The sequence below is a fragment of the Trichechus manatus genome, unplaced genomic scaffold (genome assembly GCF_000243295.1).
Source record: "Trichechus manatus latirostris isolate Lorelei unplaced genomic scaffold, TriManLat1.0 scaffold00045, whole genome shotgun sequence".
NCBI lineage: Eukaryota > Metazoa > Chordata > Mammalia > Sirenia > Trichechidae > Trichechus > Trichechus manatus.
This window is the reverse complement of record NW_004443981.1, coordinates 4,213,506-4,240,007: the sequence shown is the minus strand read 5'-3', so window position 1 is coordinate 4,240,007 and position 26,502 is coordinate 4,213,506. Positions and strand designations below refer to the sequence as shown.

Here is a 26,502-nt window from a genome sequence, read left to right as displayed (position 1 = left end):
CCGTGGAACATGAGTTCTGGGTTTCTCACTGCTTTACTTTTACTCTTTCCTATTAACCTTGCCCCATAGTTCCTTCCTCTTCTAATGCTAACATAGAAAAGAGTTATTATCTTTTTTTTATTGTTGTGCTTTAAGTGAAAGTTTACAATTCAAGTTAGTCTCTCATACAAAAATTTATACATACATTGTTTTGTGACCCCTATAGTGTGACAGCACACTCTTCCTTTCCACCCCAGATTTCCCCTGTCCATTCAACCAGCTCCTGACCCTCTCTCACCTCTGGGCGGGAGTTGCCCATTTAGTCTCATGTATCTACTTGAGCTAAGAAGCACACTCTTCACAAGTATCATTTTATGTCCCATAGTCCAGTCTAATCTTTGCCTGAAGAGTTGGCCTCAGGAATGGTTTTAGTTTTGGACTAACAGAGAGTCCAGGGGCCATGTCTTCTGGGGTCCCCCTGTCTCAATCAAACCATTAAGTCTGGTCTTTTTACTAGGATTTGAGTTCTGCACCCTACTTTTCTCCTGCTCCATCAGGGACTGAAAAGAGTTATTCTTTCTTTAACAGATGATACTAGATACAAATTTTTATAATAAATTTAATGTATAATGTGTCACTTCTGAAGATATATATGCCTAAGAACTCATCATTCGGCACATACACAGTCATGAAAATTAATACTCAGCAATACATCAGCAAAGACTCAAATAGATTCCCTGCAAGGGAATGAGTTATAATAAAACCTGCCCTTTGACCTAAGGGAAATAGAACAAAGGATGAACCTAGTTTTAAAAATCATTCCAGTATTACCAGATCAAGACTGTGGTTAAAAGGATGATGTTTTAGCTCTCCCTGCCCGAGATACGTGGAGACAGGAAGGAGTGGGAACTTCCTTATGAAAGTATGATGCATATGCCTGAATCTGTGGTGGAGATTCTCTACAAATACAAGTGAGGTGAGAAGAAGAGTAGAACTAACCAAAAAAGCAGTTACCTCAACTTTCCACTGACCTCACAATTTGTAGAAAATGTCTTAGTTCTCTTATGTAAAAATTTAAGTTACTGAAATCAAAAGTGCACAGGAACTTTCATACTCAGGATGAGTTCAAGGAGCTCACAGTCAACAATATCACCCAGCCCTCCCCAAACAAACCATACATGCATACTCTCTCAATAAAAACAATTGCTGACCTTTACTTCTCTTTCTATGTGCCGGGCACCGTTGTAAGCTCTTAGTCTTTACAACAACTTTTTATCTCTGTTTACTTAGGAAGAAAGTGAGGCACAGAGAGGCTAAATAATTCACATAAAATTACACAATTCGTAAGTTATGAAATAAGGCATCTATCCCAGGCAAATGACTCCAAGGCCTGTGCTTTTAGCCACGATACTGCCTTTCATCTGACTTGCATGTACTTTTCATGGGATGCTCTTGCTAGCCCCCCAGGCTAGAATTCTAAATGATTTTCAGCCTTTTTAGTAATTTTCAAGAGTCTTCAAGCCTTCTGTATTGCCCTACATATATTCTCCTGGAATCTCTTTCCCATGCACTTCCCTTCTCAATGGGTTCCCAAATTTAAAAGACTAGGAAAAAGGCCATGACAGAAAATGCGTCTTGAAGGCACTGTTTAATGGATATGTCCCCAACCAGTCTGCATTATCTACCACCCACTCCTCATCTCATAGCAACAAGGTCAACCCCTCATCCCCTTTGGAGATGGTACCTTCCTCTCTTCTCCATCCTAAAAGTTCCCAAAGCTGGATAGGCTCAGGATAGGAGAAGGGTATATTGAAAAGAAGACACGTGGATCAGAAATCTAGGCCAAAGATGCATGTGTTGACTGCAAGGGAAAGCCTTGGGAATCAGAGGAAATGAGAAAGGAATATGCAACCTGAATCAGGAGAGTTAGACAGTAGCATGCAGAGTTGCCAGCATTAGACTAGGAGCGGCAGCTTTCAAGAGAGGAGAGATACTTCACAACCCCTTTCTTAAATGGAACTCCTAATAAGAACCTAGTTCTAGAATCTGGGCCCCCAGACTTCTGCCCCCAACAGGACTAACAGAGGGTGGCTGGAGGTGTCAAGCCTCCATACATCCTTCCACTCCAGACTTCTACAAAGAGCACAAGAATCTTATCCTGAGTCATCAGAATTTCTTTTCCTCCTCAACACAAAAATACATTTTCCCTTGCAAATACATGATATTCAAACAGAACAGGTTGGAATATTACTCCAATTGATAAGGAAAACAATATTGTTTTGATGTGAACTGGAAACAAATCTACTATTTGCAATTTGTCATAAAGGAATATAAAATAGCTTAAATACAGTATTTCCTTTTTTCATATTCCAGGATCTTGATATGGGCTTTGAGACTGCACTTGCTCCGCAGTTTATCTCCTTAAATGAAATGATTTTTTATGCATATGTACCTCCGAATGAACCAACGGCAACTGTACACACCAAGAAGTTCAACAATATGCACTTTGGAAAAGTGTTACACTACAGGTAGTTAGTGCTTTGCCTCACACTTATTTAAATTACACACTGATGTATAGATTCTAAATTTTAACCCTGTTTTTTTGAGTAATTTTCTTGGTCAAATTAAGTCTTTTTTTTTTTTTTTTTTGACACCATGCAAGGCCAAATACAAGTTGTCTTGCATTATGCCCAAATTTTAAAAACATTTGTATCAGCACCATCAGACCAAGTTATAGAAATGTGTGTTTGTTATATTGGCATCTAACCTGTCTGGGCCACACTGGATTCTGCTTATCCATAGTGTTTACTTACAGGGCAATTCTCGTATGTCTAGAGATAAACACATCTAATGTAGTGGGGGCCATCTTGCACGGAATGCTTCATGACAGATGTCTTAGTCATCTAGTGCTGCTATAACAGAAATACCATAAGTGGATGGCTTTAATGAAGAGAAATTTATTCTCTCACAGTTTAGGAGGCTCTAAATCCTAGTTCAAGGTGCCAGCTCCAGGGGAAAGGCTTTCTCTCTCTGTCTGCTCTAGGGGAAGATCTTTGTCATCAGTCTTCCCGGATCAAGGAGCTTCTCAGCACAGGGACCCTTTACCCTGGGTCCAAAGGACAGGCTCTTGGAACCCACCATCCGCTCCGTGGGAGAAAAGACCTAGCAGTCTGCTCCTATAAAGAGTAAAAGAAAAAGCCCAAATCCCTTGCCATCGCATCTATTCTGACTCATAGTAACCCTATCAGACAGAGTAGAACTGCCCCGTAGGGTTTCCAAGGCTGTAATTTTTATGGAAGCAGACTGCCACATCTTTCTCTCACAGAGCAACTTGTGAATTCGAACTGCCGACCTTTCGGTTAGCAGCCCAGTACTTAATCACTGCACCACCAGGGCTCTCCCTGTAAAGATTACAGCCTGAGAAACCCTATGGGCAGTTCTACTCTTATCATATAGGGTCGCTATGAGTAGGAATAGACTCAACGGCACACAACAAAAACAACCACAAAGGCAGGAAACGGCAAGAGCAGAATCAGAGAACTGGAACCCAAGTGGGACTTTAGGTGGGAAGTCAAGGATTTGGGAGCCCAGAATTAAGAGGTCAGCAATAGGTCAAAGGCAGATATCTAGGTAGTAGAGCGTCAAGCAGGGAAGAGGGAGATAGTCATTCATTTATTTCACAAATAGTTATTTAACACTTACTACCCACAAGGCATAAAAGGACAAGTATTGTACAATCCCACTTATATAAAATATCTAGAATAGGCAAGTATATAGAGACCAAAGATTATTCGTGGTTACCAGGGGTGGGTAGGAGGGAGGGGGAAAGGAGGATTCAATGCTTAGGAGACACTGAGCTTCTGTTAAGGGTGATGACATAATTTGGGAATGGATAAGAGTGATGGTTGAACTACATGAACATAATTAATGCCACTGAACTGTACATGTGAAGTTATTGAAATGCCAAATGTTTTGTTATATATATATTTACCACAGTTTAAAAAAAGATAACACATGCTTGTCAAAAAGCTTAAAGGTCAAAAAAAAAATTTTTTTTTGAGCTTGGGAATTTTTAGGCCCCACAGATGTTGTAGATTTAGTCCCTAAACTCATTTGAGAGCAGACTTGTGGTTAGAAATTCGCTCTAGGGACTTCTTTTTTATCCCTTTTCCACCCAGAGCCAAGGGAATGGGGTCTTCATATTTCTCTCCATCAATTAAGTTTCTCTTCCTGGAATAATCCCTGCAAGTATTGCTCTTTGGAGCTCCAGGTCTTATGTGATGATGGTGACTGCCTCACTTGGTATAGTGCTGTTTGCTGCCTATGTGTCTAATCCTAGATGTCTAATCTGTCTCCACCCTTTGTCTTTCTCAGGAATGTGTCAAATTCTAGTGCCTATGTCTGTCAAGAGGGAATCCTGCTAGCACAGTGGTTAAGAACTCGGCTGCTAACCGAAAGGTCAGCAGTTCGAATCCATCAGTCGCTCTACAGGAGAAAGGTGTGGCTGTCTGCTTGCATAAAGATTACAGCCTTGGAAACCCTATGGGGCAGTTCTACTCTATCCTATAGGGTCGCTATGAGTCGGAATCGACTCAAAGGCAATGGGTTAATGGGCAAGTCCCTCAAACTCCAAAAGGCATATTTCAATTTATAATTCCCTTGAAGCTCTTCTTAGCTTAATATGAAAGATGCACTTTGTCCAGCTTCTCCATGTAGGGTGGAGCAGAGATGAGAGGTGAAATGCAAAGCACACCAATGATTTCTGTCTTCTTTAAAAGACACTCTTAAATTTTAATTTATCTTAAATGATCTAGCTTTCTTTTAGAGTACCACTCTGGCTACAACGTAGAGAATGAGTTGGAGGGTAACAATTGTGGATGCATGTATATCACTTAGAAGGCTTTCGCAGTACTCTATGTTAAAATTTATGGTGCTTTAGTCTAGAATGTTGATAGCAGATGTCCTGGAAGATTTTGTCTTAAGAATGAATATAGAGTGCTGCAGAAACTTGTTTAGTTTATTGCAAGTAGTCATGCAAGGCATACAAGTAAGACAAGACATTCATTTAGCACTGGAGAATCAGGATTAACAATTACAGTGTTAGTTGTCTTAGTTATCTAGTGCTGCTATAACAGAAATACCACAAGGGGGTGGCTTTAACAAACTGAAATTTATTTTCTCACAGTTTAGCAGGCTAGAAGTCTGGTTCAGAGCATCGGCTCTAGCAGAAGTGTTTCTCTCTCTGTTGGTACTGGAAGAAGGTCTTTGTTTCTTCAGCTTCTGCTCCTGAGAGATTTTCATGTGGCCTGGCATCTCTCTTCCCCTGTTTCTCTCTCTTTCTCTGTGTCTCCTGTTCTAGGAGGTTCTCAGCCCAGGGACCCTGGGTCCAAAGGAAGTGCTCCACTCTCATCTCTTCTTGGTGGTATTGAGGTCCCCTGTCTCTGCTTGCTTCTCTCTCCTTTTATCTCTTGTAAGATAAAAGATGTGACTCAAGTAAAGGTGTGAATTGAGTAAGGGTAAGGGTGTGACTTGAGTAAGGGCATGGGGAACGTCCTCTGAGTTTGAGGGGTGACTCAAGATATACCCACCCTAATCCTGTCTCATTACATATAGAGGTTAGGCACAAAATAGACGATAATTACATCAGATCACAAAATGGAGGACAACCACACAATATAAGAAATCATGGCTAACAAGGTTGACACATATTTTTGGGGTACACAATTCAATCCATAACATTAGTTTAAATGTTAGAGTCCAAATCTTTAGACTTCAGACTTACTTTTAACGAGTAGTCTGGGTGGGAGACTTGACCACCCCTCAAACTCAGAGGACGTTCCCCATAGCTAGGGTATGAGGTCGGTTGTGGCAAGCAGTATCTTAGCAGGCTTCTCAGTCTTCAGATGGAGTCAGAGTGAACTTTTGCTTCTGTCTTCTCAGAAAATGAGCAGAAATCCGTGGGTGTATATACCCTGTGTGCTGTCATGCTCAATTATTGTTGGTTTGTTTTATTGTCGTTTAAGGGCATTGTTGTATGACATATTTATGTTTTACTAATTTATAGAAATTTAAATTGTTGCCAATTAGGGCATGACATATTTATGTTCTTGTTTACTACATAAAGTTTCAAGGCTGAGTTAATTTATTAAAAATTATGGAAGTTGTTTAGTAACATATTTAAGATTTGTTAATTTATAGAGATTTGATTGATGTTACATTCCTTTCTCACAGAGTCTGGTGCACAGCCCAATTTCAGAAAGTTATTTATGACATATTTTATCTATTTCAAGGTTAAAATGATTTTTTAATGATTTACAGTTAATGGTTAGAGAACATTATAGAATATATATGTTCTATTTCTAAGTTCAGAAATTCTCTATTTCTAATTTCACATTAGAAATGACTTATACACAGGTGCTTAAAAGCATTATAAAAACATCATAACTGTGTAAAAAGCATTATAGAAGTATATATGATAGTGAAAGGATTTGAGAATATCACAAGAAGCATACATAACAACAGAAATGGAGAGGTGTGGATGGATTTGAGAGATATTTGGCAGGTAGACTCAACAGGACAATGGAGCCAGAGCATTTCCATGATCTTGCTCCTTTGTCTAGCTCTTTGCCTTATAAAACACATCTGTCCTGGTCTTTTGTGTGCTGCATCCAGCTACAAGTGGTCTTATCATTGTGATGGATCTAAGATTCTCATACTGTTCTTAAGAAAACAGATACTCGGGGTAGAGAGGCTATGAATGGGGGATCAAGTAGATATGGAAATGGCAAACAGTAGGCTTAGAATTCTGAAAAGAGTTTGAGGAATAAGGGTCAGAACTAAAGTTAGATGGTGGAAAAGAAGAGATTCAGAACATTAGCAAGGAATCTGAACCATAGGGCCCAAAAGCCTAGTATAACAACAGCAACAGGTAAAGGGCACCACAAATAAAAAGATGAGTATTGAATAAAAAGCTGAATCCTTTCCACAGAAGGAACTGATTGCATATCCACAGGCAAAAGACTGTATTGATAATAGGGAAGTATAATCATTCCACAAATAGTGAAGTATTTAAAAAGGAAATACTCTCATCTCGTAATAAGGTCAGTTGTTTTTAAGAATCTTCAGAAAATTCTAAAAGTGATAATTTAATGTCAGTGTTCCTACTAAATTGCTCAAAAGGAAAGCATCATTAACACCTATACAAAGAGTTTGTAGTAAAGCTATTCATTAATTCAACAAATATTTATTGAGTGCCTACTGCATGTCAAATCCTATGCTAGGCACTGGAAATTGAGTGATGAAGAAGATAGACAAGGTCCCTGCCCCCACAGAGATTATACTATAATAAACAGAATCAGGTGATAAATAGGTAAGCAAAAAAACAAAAACAAAGAACAAAATAATTTTAGATCAAATACATGCTCTGAATAAAGTAAATATGGTGATATAGTAGGGACAGAGGGAGTGAGGAGTATAAGACAAGCACAGAACGAAGGGAAGTGCTGTCCAGGCAAAAGGAATTTCAAGTGCAAATGCAATGAGGCAAGATAAAGTGTAGATGTGTTTAATAAATAGGAAGAAGACCAGTGTGGATGGTGCTGTTAAATAGGAAAATTAATAACAGACATCTCACTTTGACTTTAATGTTTTTCTTATCCATGAAACTAAATGTTAACCATAAAAAGCCTGACCCAAACTGAAAACGCCTACCAGAAACTGCTCTACAGCAATGTAAATTTGTCTTATCCTACTAGAAAAGGATAGTTGTCAAACTCTTAATTTAAATCTCAAAAAGTCATATAGCTGCAGGTGGGTAACCCTTTGCTATCGAGTGGATTCCAACTCATAGCGACCCCATAGGACAGAGAAGAACTGCCCCATAGGGTTTCCAAGGAGCAGCTGACCTTTTAGTTAGCAGCCTGAGCTCTTAACCACTGCACCACCAGGGCTCAGCCAGGCAAGAACTAACCTGATACCTCTTGATCTCAGTAAAGGTGGAAGGCAGGTTTCAATCAATAACGTTAAGATTAGTCAATGGTTGATCTATATTTCTCCCTCCTCTTCTCTTTATAAACTTCATTGTACCTAGCTTGTTTGAGCTATTTGCTTTTTCTGGAACCAGAATGGTCTCCCTATGTGCATTTAGAATAACTGCTCAGAATAAACCCTTTGTTCTAATTTCGATGAGTTTTGATTATTGTTAACGGTGCATAGTGAGATGGTGTAGTGGAGAGGTCAACAAGAAGATAGGCAAGTATGAAATGTGTGTTAGGTATCCAAGTGAAGATGTGAAGTTGGCAGTAAGTCAGGGCAGGAGCTCTGCATTTGGGCAGTTGTTTGATCTAGATGGATGACTTTACCTAGATGACTTTACCTGCCTGGGAGGGTGTATGTAGATAACACTAGCCTGGGGTACTGCAGGAGTATATTAAGGAGGCCCCAGCAGAGAAGGCTGAAAAGGAGTAGCCAGTGAGGTAAGAGGAAAACCAGGAAAGTGTGGGGTCACATATACCAAGAGAGGAGGGTGTTTTTGGAAAGTATGGTGTGGTCAACTGTAATGAACCTTGCTGAGAGACTAAATCAGGACAAACGAGTGACCTTTGGATTTAGCAACATTCCAGGTTGTAGTAACCTTGATGAAGGCAGTTTCATTGCCTTGGGTGGGGGTGAGGGGCAGTGCATTAGGAAGGTAGGATGAGGAGGCAGCATTGGCATGGGAATGGGAGCTTAGATATACAGGTAGTTAAGTTTGATGATATTTTTCTTTGCAGTGTTTTTCCCATTCAATGGTTATTCCTCTCCACCTCAGGAGCTCACTGACTTCTATTTTTAAGCCCATCTTTTATTACTGTTGTAGAGAAATAACTTTCACCAAGGCCTTCTGCAACAAAGAAATTTTTATTGTGACATATCAGAAAACAAAGATAGGAAATTGGCTGCAAGCACTCAGGCTATAAACAGATCAAAATCCAAAGAAGTACAATCTATAAATGCTTTTTATGCAATTTTGACAGATGCTGATTCATTATGAGTAAATTACTTACAGACTATGATTGGTTAAAGACAAAGAACCAAGATCATGATTGGGTGACCTTCCCTTGTTTTTCTTTTCTAACAATTTAGGCTCTTGGCTCAGGGGTCTTGGGTCTGTTCATATGATGGTTGTTTTTTGTTATGTGGGCTATGTATGATACTGGGTAGATCTTTAACTCGTTTCCTGGGATAAATTGTTATTTAGTTTTTGGTACGAATATCCACTGTCCAATGAGCCAGTTAGTGCACTCTGTCCCGTTCCTTTTATGTAGTTTCCTATTGTTTTTAACCTTTTCAGATTCTGACAAATAAGTCGGCCTTTTGTGGTTATGGCCTGCTGTGGTTAGGTTAACCCTTTTTCAATCCCTCCTTTGATTGCTGATTACTGTGTAAGTACGTCGATGAACTCAAGATGATGCCTGGACTTTGCTGGGCTCCTAGATGGTAGCCACAGCAGGCACATTAAACTCACGGTCTGGTTTTCACTGAATACCATCTGGTTTTGTGCCAGGATCATTAGCAGAGGGTTACATGTCTGTTGATTGTATTGCAGAAGTGAGCAGAATCAGTATACATTACTGGTTTAGGAGTTGGACGTGCTCTAGGCTGCTGGCATTTATTAATGCTAGCAACCGCGCATTTGAACAAAATACTGATTAAGCCAATTAATATTATTATCATTAAAATGACTTACAGGAATGAGCAAGTCCAATATCCTGTCCCCTGGGGTAGCCTTCCAAATAAATCTGGGGTTTGTAAAAGAGGAATAGAGTGCAGCCAAACAGCCTGCTGTCTAATTTTATGGATATCTTCTTCTACAGTTCCAGAGGTATTTATCCAAGAACAACAAGATATATTGGCTACCACACATACCCCTCCTTGTTGTGCCAATAAGAAGTCTAATGCAATCCGATTGTCCAGGACTGCCTTTGCCCGAGAGGTTGATGATTTTTGCTGAGCTGACATTCTGTCAGCAACATTGTCAGCTATTTGTGCCATTGTGGCAGACAGGTTTCTTAAAGATTTTTCTGATTCTACTATACCATATGAGGGAACTATTGCTCTTAAAAATGACCAACCCCACCCTGGCTGTTCTGCTATGAGATTTTCATATACTTCTCTTTTGGTTATTGAAATTAGTTTGATATCATTCATCCAATGTTGACTAGTTTTTGGAATAAATGTCAAAGGCGACATCCTTTGGTCCTAAAGTACATTGCCCTTGCATTCTCCACCCATCTACACACAGAATAGCCCATGCATAAGGACTCTTCCTGGGAAAAGGGTTGCTTAAACCACTGTAATTAGATCCCCCACATAGGAACACATAACCATAAGAGGCACAAATAACAGTTTTGGTACCAGACTCAGGAATAGAAAGTTCTACATGCATTAGCCATGTCTCAACTAGATTGTTATTACATATTTGAAGCCTTCCAAACATAAGTCTTAACAGTATAATTCTCAGAACAGGGACTGACTACCAAAAGAACAAACATATCTGTCTTGTAAGACATACAACCAGAATGCTCCTTAAAAGCAAGGATGGTGAGAGTACGCCTCACATACTTTGGACATGTTATAAGGAGGGATCAGTCCCTGGAGAAGGACAACATGCTTGGTAGAGGGTCGGCGAAGAAGAGGAAGACCCTCAGTGAGATCGATTGACACAGTAGTGGCAACAGTGGGCTCCGGCATAGCAACAATTGTGAGGATGGCGCAGGACAGGGCAGTGTTTCGTTCTGTTGTGCCTAGGGTTAATATCAATCAGAATTGACTCTACAGCACCTAACAACAACAAACAATCCTAAAAACAATGATTATAATACCTAGGTGATTCAGGATAGTATTCAATAAAATATAGTCCTAATTCTCCTTCCTGTACATAGGGAACTTGGGAGTTAACTGCCTTTGCTCCTTTACAATCTGTAACTAGGCATTATATACCTGTGAGACTGAAGCAAGCAATACTTGGATGAAATGGCATGTTAGGGGGATGCCACAATTTAACCCTTATTGCTCATTTTGGGGCAAAGCCAGAATTTGTTGTTGGTGAAGGGATAACATGATAGTTTAACATTGGAGAAGCTAAAGGATCTGAATTGTCTTGTAGAGATTTAAGATTATGATGACATATCCAACAATCAGTTAAATTCCCTGCACCAGCAAATGATTGAGCTAATTTTACAAATGCATTTTCTTCCCAGGCTAAAGTTAAGATAGATATGGAGATTAGAGTTATCTTAATTAAACCCATACTAATATAGATGAATAACAGACAATGGATAAACTGTAGAGACTATCAGGATTATTACTGTGATTAAACAGAATAAACCACAAACTTCAACTTAATGTGTTTAACACTCTCATTTTCAATATACAATGACTGCAATAGAAAATAAAGTAAGTTAATGTAAGTTCTACTAATTCAGCCAACTGAATTTTCTGGTATAGGTTGGAGGGAAGGTTCAACCTTTGGTGGAGGATGATCGGTGGTGGTGTGCGGGAAGCGTTTAAACTTCAGTTTTAGTCCTCCTGCTGGTTCAATAACCTTTTAGGAACTTTGGTTTTCTTCAGCTGGGATAGATCCACGACTTTACTCCCTGTAATTTAGCAGCACAATCCAATCATTAGTTAACAGAACTAAATAAGGTCCTTTCCACCGAGGTTCAAGAGAGTCCTTAATTAGGTGACATTTTCAATACGCATCATCTCCTGGTTCAGGTTTATAATTTGAAGAATTGGAAACAGGTGTGCTTGTTTGCTATGCATGTTGCAGCTAGTAAGCATGATGTTTAGCACACTGAACTAATCCTTGATAATATTTTAACAGATTAGTAGAGATTTGACTCAATATTGTTAACCCCATAAGGCAAAGCCATAGGGTGGCCAGTTATAATTTCAAAAGGGGTTAGCTTGTTAGGACCAAAGGGAGTTGATCTTAAATTCATTAACACCAGGGGAAGAGCTTGAGGCCAAGCCAGTCCTAATGAAGAAGTTAATTTAGTTAATTTGCTCTTTACAATGTCTTTGGTTCTTTCTACCAGTTCTGAGGATTGGGGAATGATATGGACAGTGCAAGTGCTGAAGGATAGGAAAAATTTTGCACATAGCAGTTACTACTTGCCCAGTAAAATGAGTTCCTTGATCACTACAGAGAATTCCTGGAGTATCCCAAGTAGGAAATATAGTTTCTAAAAGCTTCTTTGCCACAAAGGTGGCAGTGGCATTCCTACAAAGAAAAACCTCTACCCAATGAGAATATCTACAAATCATGACCAATATCTATTTGTATCCTTGTGAGGGAGTTAACTGAATACAATCCAGTTGCCATTCAAATATAGGTCCGGTAGGAAAAAAGTACCTGCCAGCAGGGTGTCTGAGTGCTTTGCTGAATTAAATTCAGCACACTTTGGGCGTTGTCTGACTACCTTATCTGAGCCCTCCAAAAGTGACCCCGGTAGTATTTCTTCACTCTTTGTACTGTCCTATCTCATCCTAAATGATCTCTTAAATGAAAACTAGTAGCTACCAGGATCTGTAAATCCTTAGGGAGCACATACTGATTATTTGGTTCCACCCACAATCCTGTTTGCTGGTTTTATCTGACATCCTTCAGCTTTCCATTGATCTTGTTCAGAGGAAGGAGCAGCTTTTTGATGTAATGACAGACTATGCCATTTTACTTCCCCCCTTTCCTGGATCCTTGATCCGAGGTTGAGGTAAGGGAGTATTTTGTCCATTATAACAAGTCTGGCATTGATCCCATCCAAAAAACAAGTACGGGGGTATAGCTTTTATTTTCAGTTCCTCCAGCCATTGGCACTTATCTAAATTCTGACACTAGCCCACTTAGATAATGGGCTGCTGCCTTAAAATTGCCCCAGAAACTTTGATCTAGAAAGGCAATAAGATCTTCCTCCCATACAGATTCAATTTCAAATAAACAAGTTAATAATAATATTAGATAGAGACTTTGAGATATTACTGGTCGGTTTCCAGGCTCCATCCCTAATTGGGTGGTGGTGTCTAGATAACACTCTCTTGAGACCCCACTAAGTACCTCTTCTTCTGGAGCTAACTGCTGATGTTGTTTTATTATTTGAAAACGTGGGTAAGTTATGAATGGTGATTGAGGGTTAACAGGAGGAAGGGGAAGACCTCTAATTCTTCAGTCTTGAATTTTTGGGAAGCCTGTGCTAATTTCCTTAAAATTAGTTGAGCTCCTATTTTGCTTAGTTGTTGAGACTAAATATTGCTGAATGGGGGTCTGAGCAACCAGTTTAGCAGCTTTGTCAGCCAATCTATTTCTCTTTACTTCCTCTGTTTAGGGGCCCCGTTTGGGTTGATGAGCTTGTATTTTTATTACTGCTATTTCAGAAGGTAATAAAGTAGCTTCCAGCAAATAGGCCACTAAAGTACCATTCTTTATGGGTTTTCCTGAGGAAGTTAAAAATCCCATCTGTTTCCATAACATCCAAAATAAAAAATTATTCCATAAGACTATCGAGAATCCGTGTATATATTTACCACCTGGGCTTGTGCCAACTTACATGCTCTCGTTAAGGCTATAAGCTCAGCTTGTTGGGCGGAGGTTACCTCAGGCAAGGGTCCATTTTCCAATACATCTACTGCAGTAGTGACAGTGTATCCTCCTTGATACCTAGAACCAGAAGCTACAGGTTTTAGGTAGGAGCCATCTACAAACAGCACAAGTGAAGGGTTGGAGAGTGGAATTTCTTGCAATATATTCTAGGAGATAAAGTTGATCTGTTAAATCAAAACAGTCATGATCAATGTCATTATCATTGGGATCAGACGTAAGGGTACCTGGATTTAAGTCCCCACTGGTGTGTTATCTAAGATTAGGGGTACCTAGAAAGAAAGCTTCGTATGAAGTTAGCCAGCAGAAAGGTGTTGGGTTAGAGCAGAATTTGAGATGGCAGAAACTGCATGTAGAACATATACATCTAGATTACTTCCCAATACTGCGTCAGCTATTGTTTCTACTAATTTGGCAGTGGCTGCAACCCCTGGAAGACATGGAAGATAAGTTCCGGCTACTGAATCTAATTGTATACTGTAGTACCCTAAAGGTCTCTGTCTGTCTCCATACTTCTGAGTTAAGACTCCTAAGGCATTCCCTTGTCTTTCAGAAAGGAAAAGAGAGAAATCAAAAGAATAGTTAGGGAATCCAAGAGCTGGAGTGTGAGTTAGAGATTCTTTTAATTTAGTTATAGCTTGCACAGCTTCCATAGACAGCTTGAAAGGTTCAGAGATATTACCCTTAAGATATACATAAAGAGGTTGTGCTAATAGAGAGAAATTTAGTATCCAAGCTCTATGATATCCGCACAATCCTGAAAATCCCCTAAACTGTTTCTTTATCATAGGTATAGGGTAGGAAAAGATAGCTTCTTTTCATTTTGGGTCAATTGAGATTCCTTCGGCTGGTATTAAATACCAAAGTATTTTACTTGTAGGACAAACTATAATTTTTCCCTGGATGCCTTATGCCCTCTAACAGCCAGATGATGTAATAACAGAAGACTATCCTGCATATTAGGAAACCCTGGTGGCATAGTGGTTAAGTGCTACAGCTGCTAACCAAAAGGTTGGCAGTTCGAATCCACCAGGTGCTCCTTGAAAACTCTATGGGGCAGTTCTACTCTGTCCTATAGGGGCTCTATGAGTCAGAATTAACTTGACGACAACAGGTTTTTTTTTTTTTTTTTTTATCCTTTATGTTTGCTTTCTTAGTGTTAGAACAGACTAAGAGATCATTAACATACTGGAATAACACAGATTTATGTTCAAACTATAAAGGCAACAAGTCAGCATGTAAAATCTGGGAAAAGTAGATGGGGCTCTCAGTGAACCCTTGGGGCATGACGGTCCAAGAATATTGTTGATTATCCCATGTAAAGGTAAACAAAAATTGGCTGTCTGGATGACATGGAATACTGGAAAGAAAAAAAAAAAAAAAACACTATACAGGTCAATGACCATAAACCATGCAGTATCTGGTAAAATCTGGGCTAATAGCAAATATGGATTTGGAACAACAGGGGTTTGAGGGATAAAAATGTGGTTAATAGCTCTAAGATCTTGTACATATCACCAACCGTGGTTATTAGGTTTTCTGACAGGAAATACTGGGATATTACAAGAGCTAGTACATAGAACAATGAACCTCTTTTCTAAAAAATCTTGGATGATAGGTTTCAGTCCTTCCTTTGCTTCAGGTTTGAAAGGGTATTGAGCTACTTTAGATAAGGGCTTAGTGGGGTCTATTTGGACTTTAATAGGTTCAGCCAATAGAATGCAGATGACATCAGTCAACAAGGAAGTCCATAGCTGCAATGGTATTTGATTAAGAATTTGAGTCTCTTTTTCTAGGGGCAGGGTGTCCTTGCCCTCCAGTACCAAAAGACCTTGTAATAAAGAGTTTCTTCTGTCTCAGGCATCTGGGTATTATCTTCATTTTCAGCGTCAGGGAAATTGAGTAATATATCCCCTGTGTCTGTACACTGAATATGGCATTTCCATTTGGAAAGAAAGTCACGCCCTAACAAATTTACAGGAGTACCATCACTTAGTAATGGGTTGGAATTCGTTGGAAACCCCTATGACACAAGAAGTCTGGGTACTCTGGGGAAGAGGCCTTTGCAAACTCGTAGGTTGATTGCCGAGAGTGTCACATCCATGTCTACAAGGAAGGTACAAGGCTCCCCATTTACTTGGAGCATTGTTTCTCCCCATTGGGACAAGGGGACTACTGCCAAAGCCTCTGCTCCCCAGAGCATTGTCACATTGATTTTTCTAAAAGCGGCGCTGAAGGAGTCCCCTTTTGTTTATTCTTAAGCTTAAAACGATCCATTTTAGTGACCAGGTTTCTTGCAATAGTTACAGACCGTGGGAGCAGTATTATTGGTGGGAGAATTCCCTTGCTTTGGCTTTACTCCCACAGGTTTCGTTAATTGCTGCAATTGGAGAGCCATTATTCTTCTTTGTTTTCTTTGTTTTTTTTCTCAGCCTCTTTCTTTTGCTGTTCCATAGTTTGGTTTAATTTATAGGCTAAAGTGGCTAATTCGGAAGTATCAGTACTTTCCCAATTTAATTGATGCCTTGTAAACACTTTCAAAACAGATTTTTTTCTTGATTATAAAATTAATACATGCCCATTGTAGAAATTTCTTAAAAGACATTTATCTTAGACCAAAAATATCCCCTGAAGTCTTCTTAAAACCAAACAATAGTTTAGCTTAACTAGTAAAGAATGTCTGCCTTGAACGTTGTGCTCTTTTAAGAACTATCTGTATGGGATCAAATTGAGAACAGCAACTCGAAGGATTAGATAGGAATCTCAGGGGGCAGTGAGTTTATATTAACGGGGGAGGAACAACTCAGAAAAGGAGGATGGGAATGGTTGCCCAACTTGAATGGAATCAATGTCACTGAATTGTACATGTAGAAATTATTGAATTGGGGTATGTTTTGCTGTGTATGTTCTCAACAACAACAAAATAAGTAAAATTTAGAAAAAAAGACCAAACCCCCTGCCGTTGAGTTGATTCCTACTCATAGCGACCCTACAGGACAGAGTAGAACTGCCCTATTGGGTTACCAAGACTGTAATCTTTATGGAAGCACACTGCCACATCTTTGTCTTGCAGAGCCGCTGGTGGGTTCAAACCACCAAGCTTTTGGTTAGCAGCTGAGTGTTTTAACTACAGCACCACCAGGGCTCTTAGGGAAAAAAAAAAAGACAGGCAATTATAAAAAAGAAAATAAAATCATGACTTAACACTTTGATGAATTACCATTTAGTCATTTTTATATTCATTTTAACATTTTTCACCTTGCTTTTTTTACTTAAACATTTTAATATGATCATTTTCCTTATGTAAATATAAACTCTTTGTAAACATCATTTTAATAGTTACCTTTTGTCGAAGTAGATCGTGTATTATCATTTACTTAATATTCCTATTGTTGGGCATTTCTTACTTCTAACATTTACCATAATGCTGTGATGAACATCTTTGTGTAGAAAACTTCCCCCTCCCCTCCCCATGTTTCAAGTTATTTCCTTAGGCTAGAGCCCTACCAGTTGGCATATGGAATCAGAAGGAAAAAAATTTTAGAGCTCTTAATGCATAATGTCAAATCGCCTTCTAGGAAGTTCATACCAGTTTACAATTCCATCAGCAGTGGGTGAGTGCCCTATCTCCAATGAATTCTCACCACTACTGAACTCTATCATTTAAAAATCTTTGCTAATTTGATAGATGTAAGATGGTATCCCATTATTGTAATTGTCATTTCATTGATTACTAATGAGGTTGAACAACTGTTGATCAAATGTTCATTTGTTAGTCATTTGTGATATATTTTGTTTGGAAATTATCTGTTCATAAACTTGCTCATTTAAGCTGCTGTTTAACATTTAATTCAAATTACTTAATGTTTGTTGGTTTGTTTTTAGGAAAACTGGATCAGCTTACATAAGAAAGGTATTGCAACATAACAATCTTAAAGGATTTTTGTCTTCAATTATTACAGAAATTATAGATCCTTTTGCAATAGAAAGAATGAGAAACAGCTCTTCTTCATCTAGTTCCCTTTTCATTACTGATTTTGGAAATTTCTCCTATAAACTTACTCTTAATTTACAAAGTAAGTGTAATAATATAATACTTCTATGAGGGCTAGAAAACAATGAAAAAATTATCCTTTGGGAAGACAATTCATGCTCATTTATCAGGAGCAGTAGATTTCAAATTTTAGTCCAGCCAGCAGTCTACAGAAATCTATATATACTTAGGTTCTTGGAGGAATTATTCTTTTCTAATATAGTAAAACCTAGCTGTAAATTTACTGATATTTCATCAGTAGTAGCCTATCATTTATCCCTATGAGGTTATTTTGTCTTGAACAGTGCCCAGGAGAGGAAGTTTATATGGATTTGGCCTATCAAAAATCTAAATGCTTAGAGAAACACCAAAAATTAGTGTAAGAGAATATTTTTATTGTGAGTAGATACAGTTCAAATCGGGCAATGTCAACTCGAGTATCTGGAAGGCTCTTCAAATAGGGGATAGTGAAAGCGGGTTATATAGGTGTCAAAGAAGAAAATCCCACAGTCTGTTAGGAGTGAAAGAAAGAGTTTTATTGAAGAATGATACAGCTCAAGCTGGGCAGCTCTAAGTAAAAATACAAAGCACTCTGCCATTCAAGCAGAGAGAGGGGTCTATACATAGAAAACACAGGAAAAGTAGAGGGTTAAGGATTGATTATAGATAAGATCAGCTTCATCTTGAAGTCCTTTGAAATGTAAAGGTTGACCACTTGGCTAGGAGAGAGTGAGTTACCACTAGATGAGTGGCGCCATCTGGTTACATTATACATGATTGCAGTCATGAACACATTTTTCCTGGAAACAAACTGTTTACATCTTGACACATTCTTCCTATGAACAAATGGTTTATATCCTGACCTTTTGTATATATTTGGTTAATGTTTCTACATGGGCCATAACATCTTCAAGTCCTACTAGAGGCAAGAATACTGCCACTAGATGATCAATCCAAAGAAACACTTATCAAGACCATCAAGCTCTTAATATGGGTACATTAGCTGGTAGAGGGAGTTCAGTTAAAATACATCCTTGAGTCCAGCTCAGGCCCAGAGTGCATCTTCCAATCCAGCCTGGTGGGAGCCAGGGCCAAAAGTTGGTTCCATATAGCCAAAAGGTGTGTTAGAGACTGCTCAATAGATACCTGAGCTTCATAGCCATTCGGTGGCGAACCAATCAGTAGCTTGTAATGTTATAATTGATGCATGTTCAGACATTGGAAGCCATCCCATAGGTCTGGTGATGACAGGGTTATTCGTATGGGTGTAGTTAGATTGTTCCCAGCAAAGAAGAGCAACCTGACTTAGCCACCCCTTTGGGAAATTAACCAGATGAAACCATCCAATAGTTGTTGATATGGACCTACAGTAAGAAAAGTACTGTTTATGGGTTTGGAAGATTCTTTAGCTAGCTCTTCTTGGGTGACTTTATTTAGTAAAGTAAAGGTTGTGTTAAGACTAAAGGTTAAGTTACGGCCTGGATTTCATTCAAATCCGAAAAGAGGAAAACTTAGTAATAGTAATTACCTGCAGTAATGAACTATTTCTCCGTCGTTCTTGTATCCATAGATCAAGAGCAACCCAATCAGATCCCTATACAGGAGAGACCAACCAGGGAAGGCCAGACTGACTTGAGGTTGGGAGGGTAGCACATATCCAACAATTAAACCTTTTAAAGTGGTGAGCACAAGCATCTGCCCAATACGGGAAAACATTAGTAGAGGCATGACCGTAACAAAGGTAAAAAGAAAAAGAAGTGCATTTTCAGGCCTGGTCCAGGGTCTTGGGTCAGTATTCTGCCTCAGATGTTGTCTGCTTCTGGCTACCAGGGCATTTATATGTAACCTTCAATTCTCCAGTGGGTTGGCTAATAAAAAGAGGAGTCTTAGCCTTTTTTAACTGTGACAAATGGATCCAAGGTTTTATTCCCTCTAATTTGCACATGGATTGGTGAGGAGGACTAAGTATAGTCCCTTCCAACAAAGTTCTAATGAGTCTTTTAGTTGGTGCCTCTTCCAATATACATATTCTCCTAGGATGATGTCAGGCAGACTTTGAGGTCTAGTTTCTGTTTGTCAAAGGCTTCTCTAACCTTTGAAAGATATTCTTTGGAATATTGGATTAAAGACTGGCAATACTTCAGTAATTCAGGTTGAACAATGTTAGGGTCAGTGCAGGCAATATAAGGAAGGACCATGGGCCTCCCAGTAATTATTTCATAGGGGATAAGTTTGTAAGATCCAAATGGTGTGGATCTCAGATTTAAAAGAACTAAGGGAAAGACTTTAGCCCAGGAGAAATTTAAAGTTTCACAAAGCTTGTCTGTTTGGGTATTTATTTTCCATTAGTTCTCTCTACTAGACCAGAAGAATAAAGATGATAGGGACAATGTAGCATTTGATAAATGGGAAAACTTGACACAGTTCTTGGATGACACGGCTGATGAAATGAGTTCCCTGGTCACTACAAAGCGTTTTTGGTGCTTCCCAGGTGGATATGATGTTTTTGAGAAGTTTCTTTGCTACAAAGTCTGCAGTAGTACAATGGCAGGGGAAGGCTTCTACCCAATGTGAAAATCTGCACATCATTACTAATACATACTTATAACCATTTGAGGGTGGAAGCTGAATAAAATCTAGCTGCCATTCAAGCATAAGCCCAGGAGGTAAAGGGTATTGTCCAGGTAGGTCTTTAAAGTGTTTTCTGGGATTGTAGTGAGGGTAAATAGGGCAGTGGGTGGCAATAGGGCATGTTCAGCAGCCTTGAAAAATTTTCTCCACCAATATTGTTTTAAAATCTGAGTAATTTTATGTCATCCTATGTGGGAACCGTCATGTGAGGCTCACATCATAGAAACATGCAGAAAATTGGGTAAGACAGTTTTCTGATTAGGCCCAGTCCACAATTTAGCGGCAGAATCTTGGTAACAGCCTGCTTTTTCCATGCCTTAATTTCGTATGTTTGGGCTGATTGTTGGTGTTTTAAAAATTTTCCTAAAGTTAATTCATGAAGGTGGGAGTAATCAATAGACAAATTTGGGAAGTCCCTTTACTTATTATAAGTGCAGAAATAACTTGAGAAGCTGCTTTTTTGGCTGCCATATCAGCAAGATTATTTCCTCTAATTTCTTCAGTTTGGGGTACTCCTTTTGGTTGGTGAGCTTGTATTTTTATCAGCAATTTCAGAGAGGAATAATGGAGCACCTAGAAGGTCCACTACTAAAGCACCATTTTTTATGGCATTTATGTAAGAGGTTAAAAATCCTCTGTGTTTCCATAGCATGCCAAAATCATGTACAATTCCAAAACAATATCTAATGTCTGTAACAATATTAACAGATTTTCATGAAGCAATTGTACAAGCTCTAGTGACGGCAGCTAATTCAGCTTGTTGAACTGTAGTGACTTCAGGGACCAGACTTTCAAGGACTTCGGTAGAAGTCATAACAGCATATCCCGCCTGATACTGAGGACTAGCAGGATTAGGTTTTAAATATTAACCATCCATAAACAAAACTAAACCAGGATTAGTTGAAGGGGTCTCTTTTAAGTCTTTCCAAGGGGTTAAAAGTTGCTCAGTCACAGCCATCTAAGATACTCCACTGTTCTCACCCCTTCGGGAGCAAGGGAGAATGAAGAGAACAGGATACAAGGAAAAGATTCATCCAAAGAACTAATGAACAACAGCTACCAAGGCCTCCACCAGACTGAGTCCAGTACAGCTAGATGGTGCCCAGCTACCACCACAGACTGCTCTGACCAGGATCACAATAGAGGGTCCTGGACAGAGCTGGAAAAGGATGTAGAACAAAATTCTAACTCACAAAAAAAAAAAAAAAAAAAAAAAAAACACCAGATTTAGTGGCCTGACAGACTGGAGAAACCCCGAGAGTATGGCCCCAGGACACCCTTTTAGCTCAATGGTGAAGTCACTCCCGAAGTTCACCATTCAGCCAGGGACTGGACAGCCTCATATAACAAAACAGGACTAAATGAGGTACAGCCGCCCAGGGACAAGGACTAGTAGGCAGGAAGGGACAAGAAAGCTGGTGATAGGGAACCCAGGTTTGAGAAGAGACAGTGTTGACATGTCATGGGGTTGTTAACCATTGTCATAGGGCAATATGCATACTAACTGTTTAATGAGAAACTATTTGTTCTGCAAACCTTCATCTAAGGTACCAAAGATCAAATTGACAACAGCAACTCAAAAGGTTTGATGAGAATCTTAGGGAGCAGTGAGTTGAAGATAATGATGATGGAATACTTTGGAAAAGGATAGTGAGAATAGTAGCACAACTGGAAGAATGTAATCAATGTCACTGAATTGTACATGTAGAAACTTTTGAAATGGTGTAACTTTGGCTACGTATATTTTCACCAAAAAATAAATAAAAAGAAGGTCCTCCAAGGTCGAGAAGGGGAAGTGTTGACATGTCGTGGGGTTGTTAACCAATGTCATAAAACAATGTGTGTACTGTATGTTTAATGAGAAACTATTTGTTCTGTAAACCTTCATCTAAAGTACAATAAAAAAATACATATATTAAAAAAAAAAGTTGCTCAATCAAGTTTAGACAATCATGTGTAGGATAGTTGTTCTCATTAGTTGCAGAAAGAGTAGCTGGATTTAAACAGGTCAGAGTGTAGTCTAATGTTAGATGCAGCCAGGAGGAGAACTTCATAGGAGGTGAGCCTGCTGGCAGAAAGATGTTGTGTCAAGGCAGAATTAAGTTAGACAGACACAGCCTGGGGCACATAGACATCTGAAAATTTTCCTAGCCCCACATCTTTTGTAGTTTCCACTAGTCTGGCAGTAGCAGCCACAGCTGTAAAGCAGAGAGGGTATCTCCTTGCTACAGGGTCAAGCCACAGGCTCTAATAAACTATAGGTCTTTGTTGTCTTCCATGTTTTTGAGTTAGTATGCCTAAAGCATTTCCAGATACTTCATGTACAAGTAAGGAAAATTCTAGGTGGTAATTAGAAAAACCTAGAGCAGCCATGTTCATTAAAGCCCCTTTTAATTGAGCTATGGCCTCTCAATCTTCTGGTGTAATTTGGAGTGAATCCAGCTCAGAGGCTGTTCAATATTTGTGTAAAAGTTGAGCCAAGAAAGAAAAAATGGGAATCTAGGTTCAAAAATAGCTGCAGAGTCCTAGAAACCCCAGCAGCTGTTTCTTTGTTTCAGGTATAGGAAAGACAAGAATAGTTTCTTTCCATTTAGGATCAATAGAGATGCCTTCTACAGAAATTAGATGACCCAAATATTTAACAGAAGGCTGAGATAATTATAATTTTTCTTTGGAAACCTTATGTCCACCAGCAGTCAGATGTTTTAAAAAAGCTACACTGTCATCAAGGCAGGCCTGCTGGGAGGTTGAGCAAACTAGCAAATAATCAACATATTGCAGCAATGTGGATTTGTTTGTAAACTGTAAGGGCTGCAAATCCACATGCAGAAACTGAGAAGAATAGGTGGGAGATTCAGTAAATCCATGGGGCATTATAGTCCAGATAAATTGTTGAATTTCAGAATGCACAGGAATACTGAAAAAGGTGCTGCAAAGATCTACAATCATAAAATAAGTTGCATCTGAAGGGACATTGGAAAGTAATAAATGAGGATTAGGGACTACTGGAAATCTAGGAATAACAATACAGTTGATTGCACACAAATCTTGAACAGATCTCCAGCCCTTATTGTTGTTGTTTTTTTTTAAACTTGAAGAGCAGGAGTATTACAAGGGCTAGTACAAGGGAAAACTACACCTCTGGAAAGGAAATGTTGTATGATGGAAGCTAGTCCTTCTTTTGCTTCTTGTTTGGGTGGATGCTGGGGAATTTGGGACAGAGGTTTAGATAAAATTATTTTAATTTTAGTTGGCTCAGCTGACAAAGCTTGACCTACATCGGTAGATGTGGTAGCCCATAAGGTTTTAGAAACTAGGGAAAAGATGTCAAAAGGGAGAGGACTAGGCTGAGCTGAATTTTGAAGAAGCATGACAAGGGCTTGCATATAGCAAATGGCTTCTTATTCTTGAATGTTGTCTAATTTAGAGCCTGTCTCTGTTCACCTAGGGTTATCAGGCAGACTCAATAATATTTCCCCCTTTTCATTAAATTGTAAATAGCAATTCCATTTGGATAAAAGATCTCTTCCCAGTAGATTGATAGGGATATCAGAACTGAGCAAAAAATGGTGTAAATTTTCAGTAAGTCCAAGATATATTGGAACAGGATGGAAATGAATCAACATTTGTCCCTGATTGGTGACTCCCACTAATTTTGAGGTTTTGGTACTCTGGGGCAGGGGCTTTTGTGAACAAGTGGGGTTAATAGCAGATAGCGTGGATCCAGTGTCACTTAAAAATAAGCAAGTTTCTCTGTTAATAAGTTAAGTAGTTTCTCCCTGTGGATTAAGAGCCACCACAGGAAAAGTCCGTGTTTTGTCCCCAGAGCCCCTTCATTCTGAATCAGATTGTAGGGTGTTTTTTTGTTTTGTTTTGTTTTTAAGAGGGGCCATGTCAGTCTTTCTGTTTATTTTTTTTAACTTATAGCATTTATTTGTCCAATGGCTGTGTTTTTTACAATAATGAAAAATACCCATCTTTGTGCCATTGGGAGGTTTTGCATTTTTCTTTTGATTTGAAGATTGTAATTGCTGCAAATGAAGGACTATTAATTTATTAGTATTAGAAGCTCTTTCAGCTTTGAGATTCTGGGAAAGTTTGTAGGCTAAGTTGGTTAGTTCAACAATAGGAACTGTCTCCCAGTCTAATCAATGTCACTTAACTAAGGATGAGATCTCAGGTTTAAGACTGGATGTGAAAACAGCAGAGAAGCTCCAGATGCACCAAATGTAGTCAAAGAAAGGCCAGTGTTTAGAAAACTTTTGGAGCAGTCAACTCTGATAATCATAAACACTTTCATCTTTATTTTGTTTATTAGAGTGAATTTTAGTCCAATTAATTAGAGGAGAAAAGCCTTTGGGATAGCCTCTAGCAATTTTTCACTCACGTTCCAAGAGTCTTCCAACAACTCAGTGGCCGTTTCATCAATATTTAAGTCTAAACTGTCCTTGGAGTTTTTCCATTCTGCCTGTTCTAGCCATAATTGGGCTTCCCCTGGGCCAGTAATCATGTGAACAAGTTAATGTAAGTCGGGGATCCCAAGCAGGTAGACTTCAACAAGGATTTTAAATTCTTCAGAAAATGTATAGGGGTAGGGGTCACTATGAGTAGGAATTGACTCAACAACAATGAGTTTGGTTGGGGTTTTCATGGAGTTTAGGAAAATATTTCACAGTGCTACATAAAATTCTGAGTTTGTCCACATGGCAAATGTGATATGAGGGGAATCTTCAGCATTACTGCTGGGGTGAATTTTAAAGGGCATTTCAGGCAAGGGTTTATTTGCTGGTTTTTCTTTATTCTACTTAGTTAATTTGGAGACAGTGTCCTGCAGGGAAGCAATTTTACTGTCTTGATGTCTTTCAGAGACCTCAATATACCAATCAAAATAGGCGCCCCACTGGGACTGTTTAAACAAGAGCGTCAGTTCTCTAATTTACTGCACAGAAAAGCTAACTTAGATTAAAAGAACCCCAAAGTGACCACTGATTTTCCAAACTGTCTCAAGTGAGGCTATGCCAGACAGACAAGAACATGCACCATAAGGGACCATAACGTTTGTTCATATAGTGAGCAGGAGTCCCAGGAGGTAGCTCCAACTCTCCTTTAGACATAGCATTCCTCACTTTATACTGACAGTAACAACAAAACAAACTTTTACATACAAGAACCAAAATAAAACTCAAAGAGCTATCAACACAAGGGAGCTGAGCTTGGATTCAAGAGTTTTTTTTTACCTTAAATGATTCCCAAGAATTTGCAGAAGCACAGAGCCCAAAGCAGCTCAGCAGGTACTGTGCCCGTGTCTAGATGCCCCAGGGATCATCAAAGATAACGCACATTGCAAGTCCTGCTTCTGACTCCAGAAATGTCAAAGAAGAAAATCCCACACTCTTTTAGGAGTGAAAGAAAGAGTTTTATGGAGGAATAATACAGCTTGAGCTAGGCAATGCTAGGTAAAAATACAAAGCAATGAACCCTTCAAACAAGGAGAAGGGTCTATATACGTAGAGAACAAAGGATAGGTAGAGGGTTAATAATTGATTATAGGTAAGATCAGCTTCAGCTTGAAGTCGTTTGAAATGTAAAGTTTGGCCACTTGGCTAGGAGGGAGTGAGTTACCACCTATGTGAGTGGTGACAGCCGGTTCGATTATAATGATTGCAGTCATGAACACATTTTTTCCTGGGAACAGCTTGTTTATGTCTTGACACATTCTTCCCATGAACAAATGGTTTACATACTGACCTTTTGCTTCCTGAGAATGCTTGTTGGCTCCATCATTCTTACCTCATTCTTACATCTGACACAAGTGCCTATGAAACTTTTCAGTTTACATAGGTCATTGTTATGTTAATTTCTCAGGAGATAACATCAAAGCACAAGAAGGGTTTCAGTTGCAGAAACAGAATCACCAAGGACATGTTGTACATCCTAAAACACAGCCTATAGTCAGACTTGTACAAAGATCAAGAAGCAGTCGTTCAAACAAAACAAAGGCATACTGCATGGTTTAAAGTCAGGAAAGGCATGCATCAGGGTTGTATCCTTTCACCATACTTATTCAATCTATATGCTGAGCAAATAATCTGAGAAGCTGGACTATATGAATAGGAATGAGGCATCAGGATTGGAGGAAGACTCATTAACAATCTGCAATATGCACATGACACAACTTTGCTTGCTGAAAGTGAAGAGGACCTGAAGCACTTACTGATGAAGA

General features: G+C 39.0%; 1 protein-coding gene across 1 annotated transcript in view; it reads left to right on the top strand.

Annotated features, from left to right (window-relative positions):
- Positions 1-26,502, top strand: part of CATSPERB (cation channel sperm associated auxiliary subunit beta) — a 157,398-nt gene that overhangs the window by 49,708 nt on the left and 81,188 nt on the right. The window contains exons 15-16 of the mRNA XM_012555631.1: positions 2,353-2,507; positions 17,501-17,691. Coding sequence (XP_012411085.1) covers positions 2,353-2,507; positions 17,501-17,691 — 346 coding nt within the window. The remainder of the gene's footprint in view (positions 1-2,352; positions 2,508-17,500; positions 17,692-26,502) is intronic.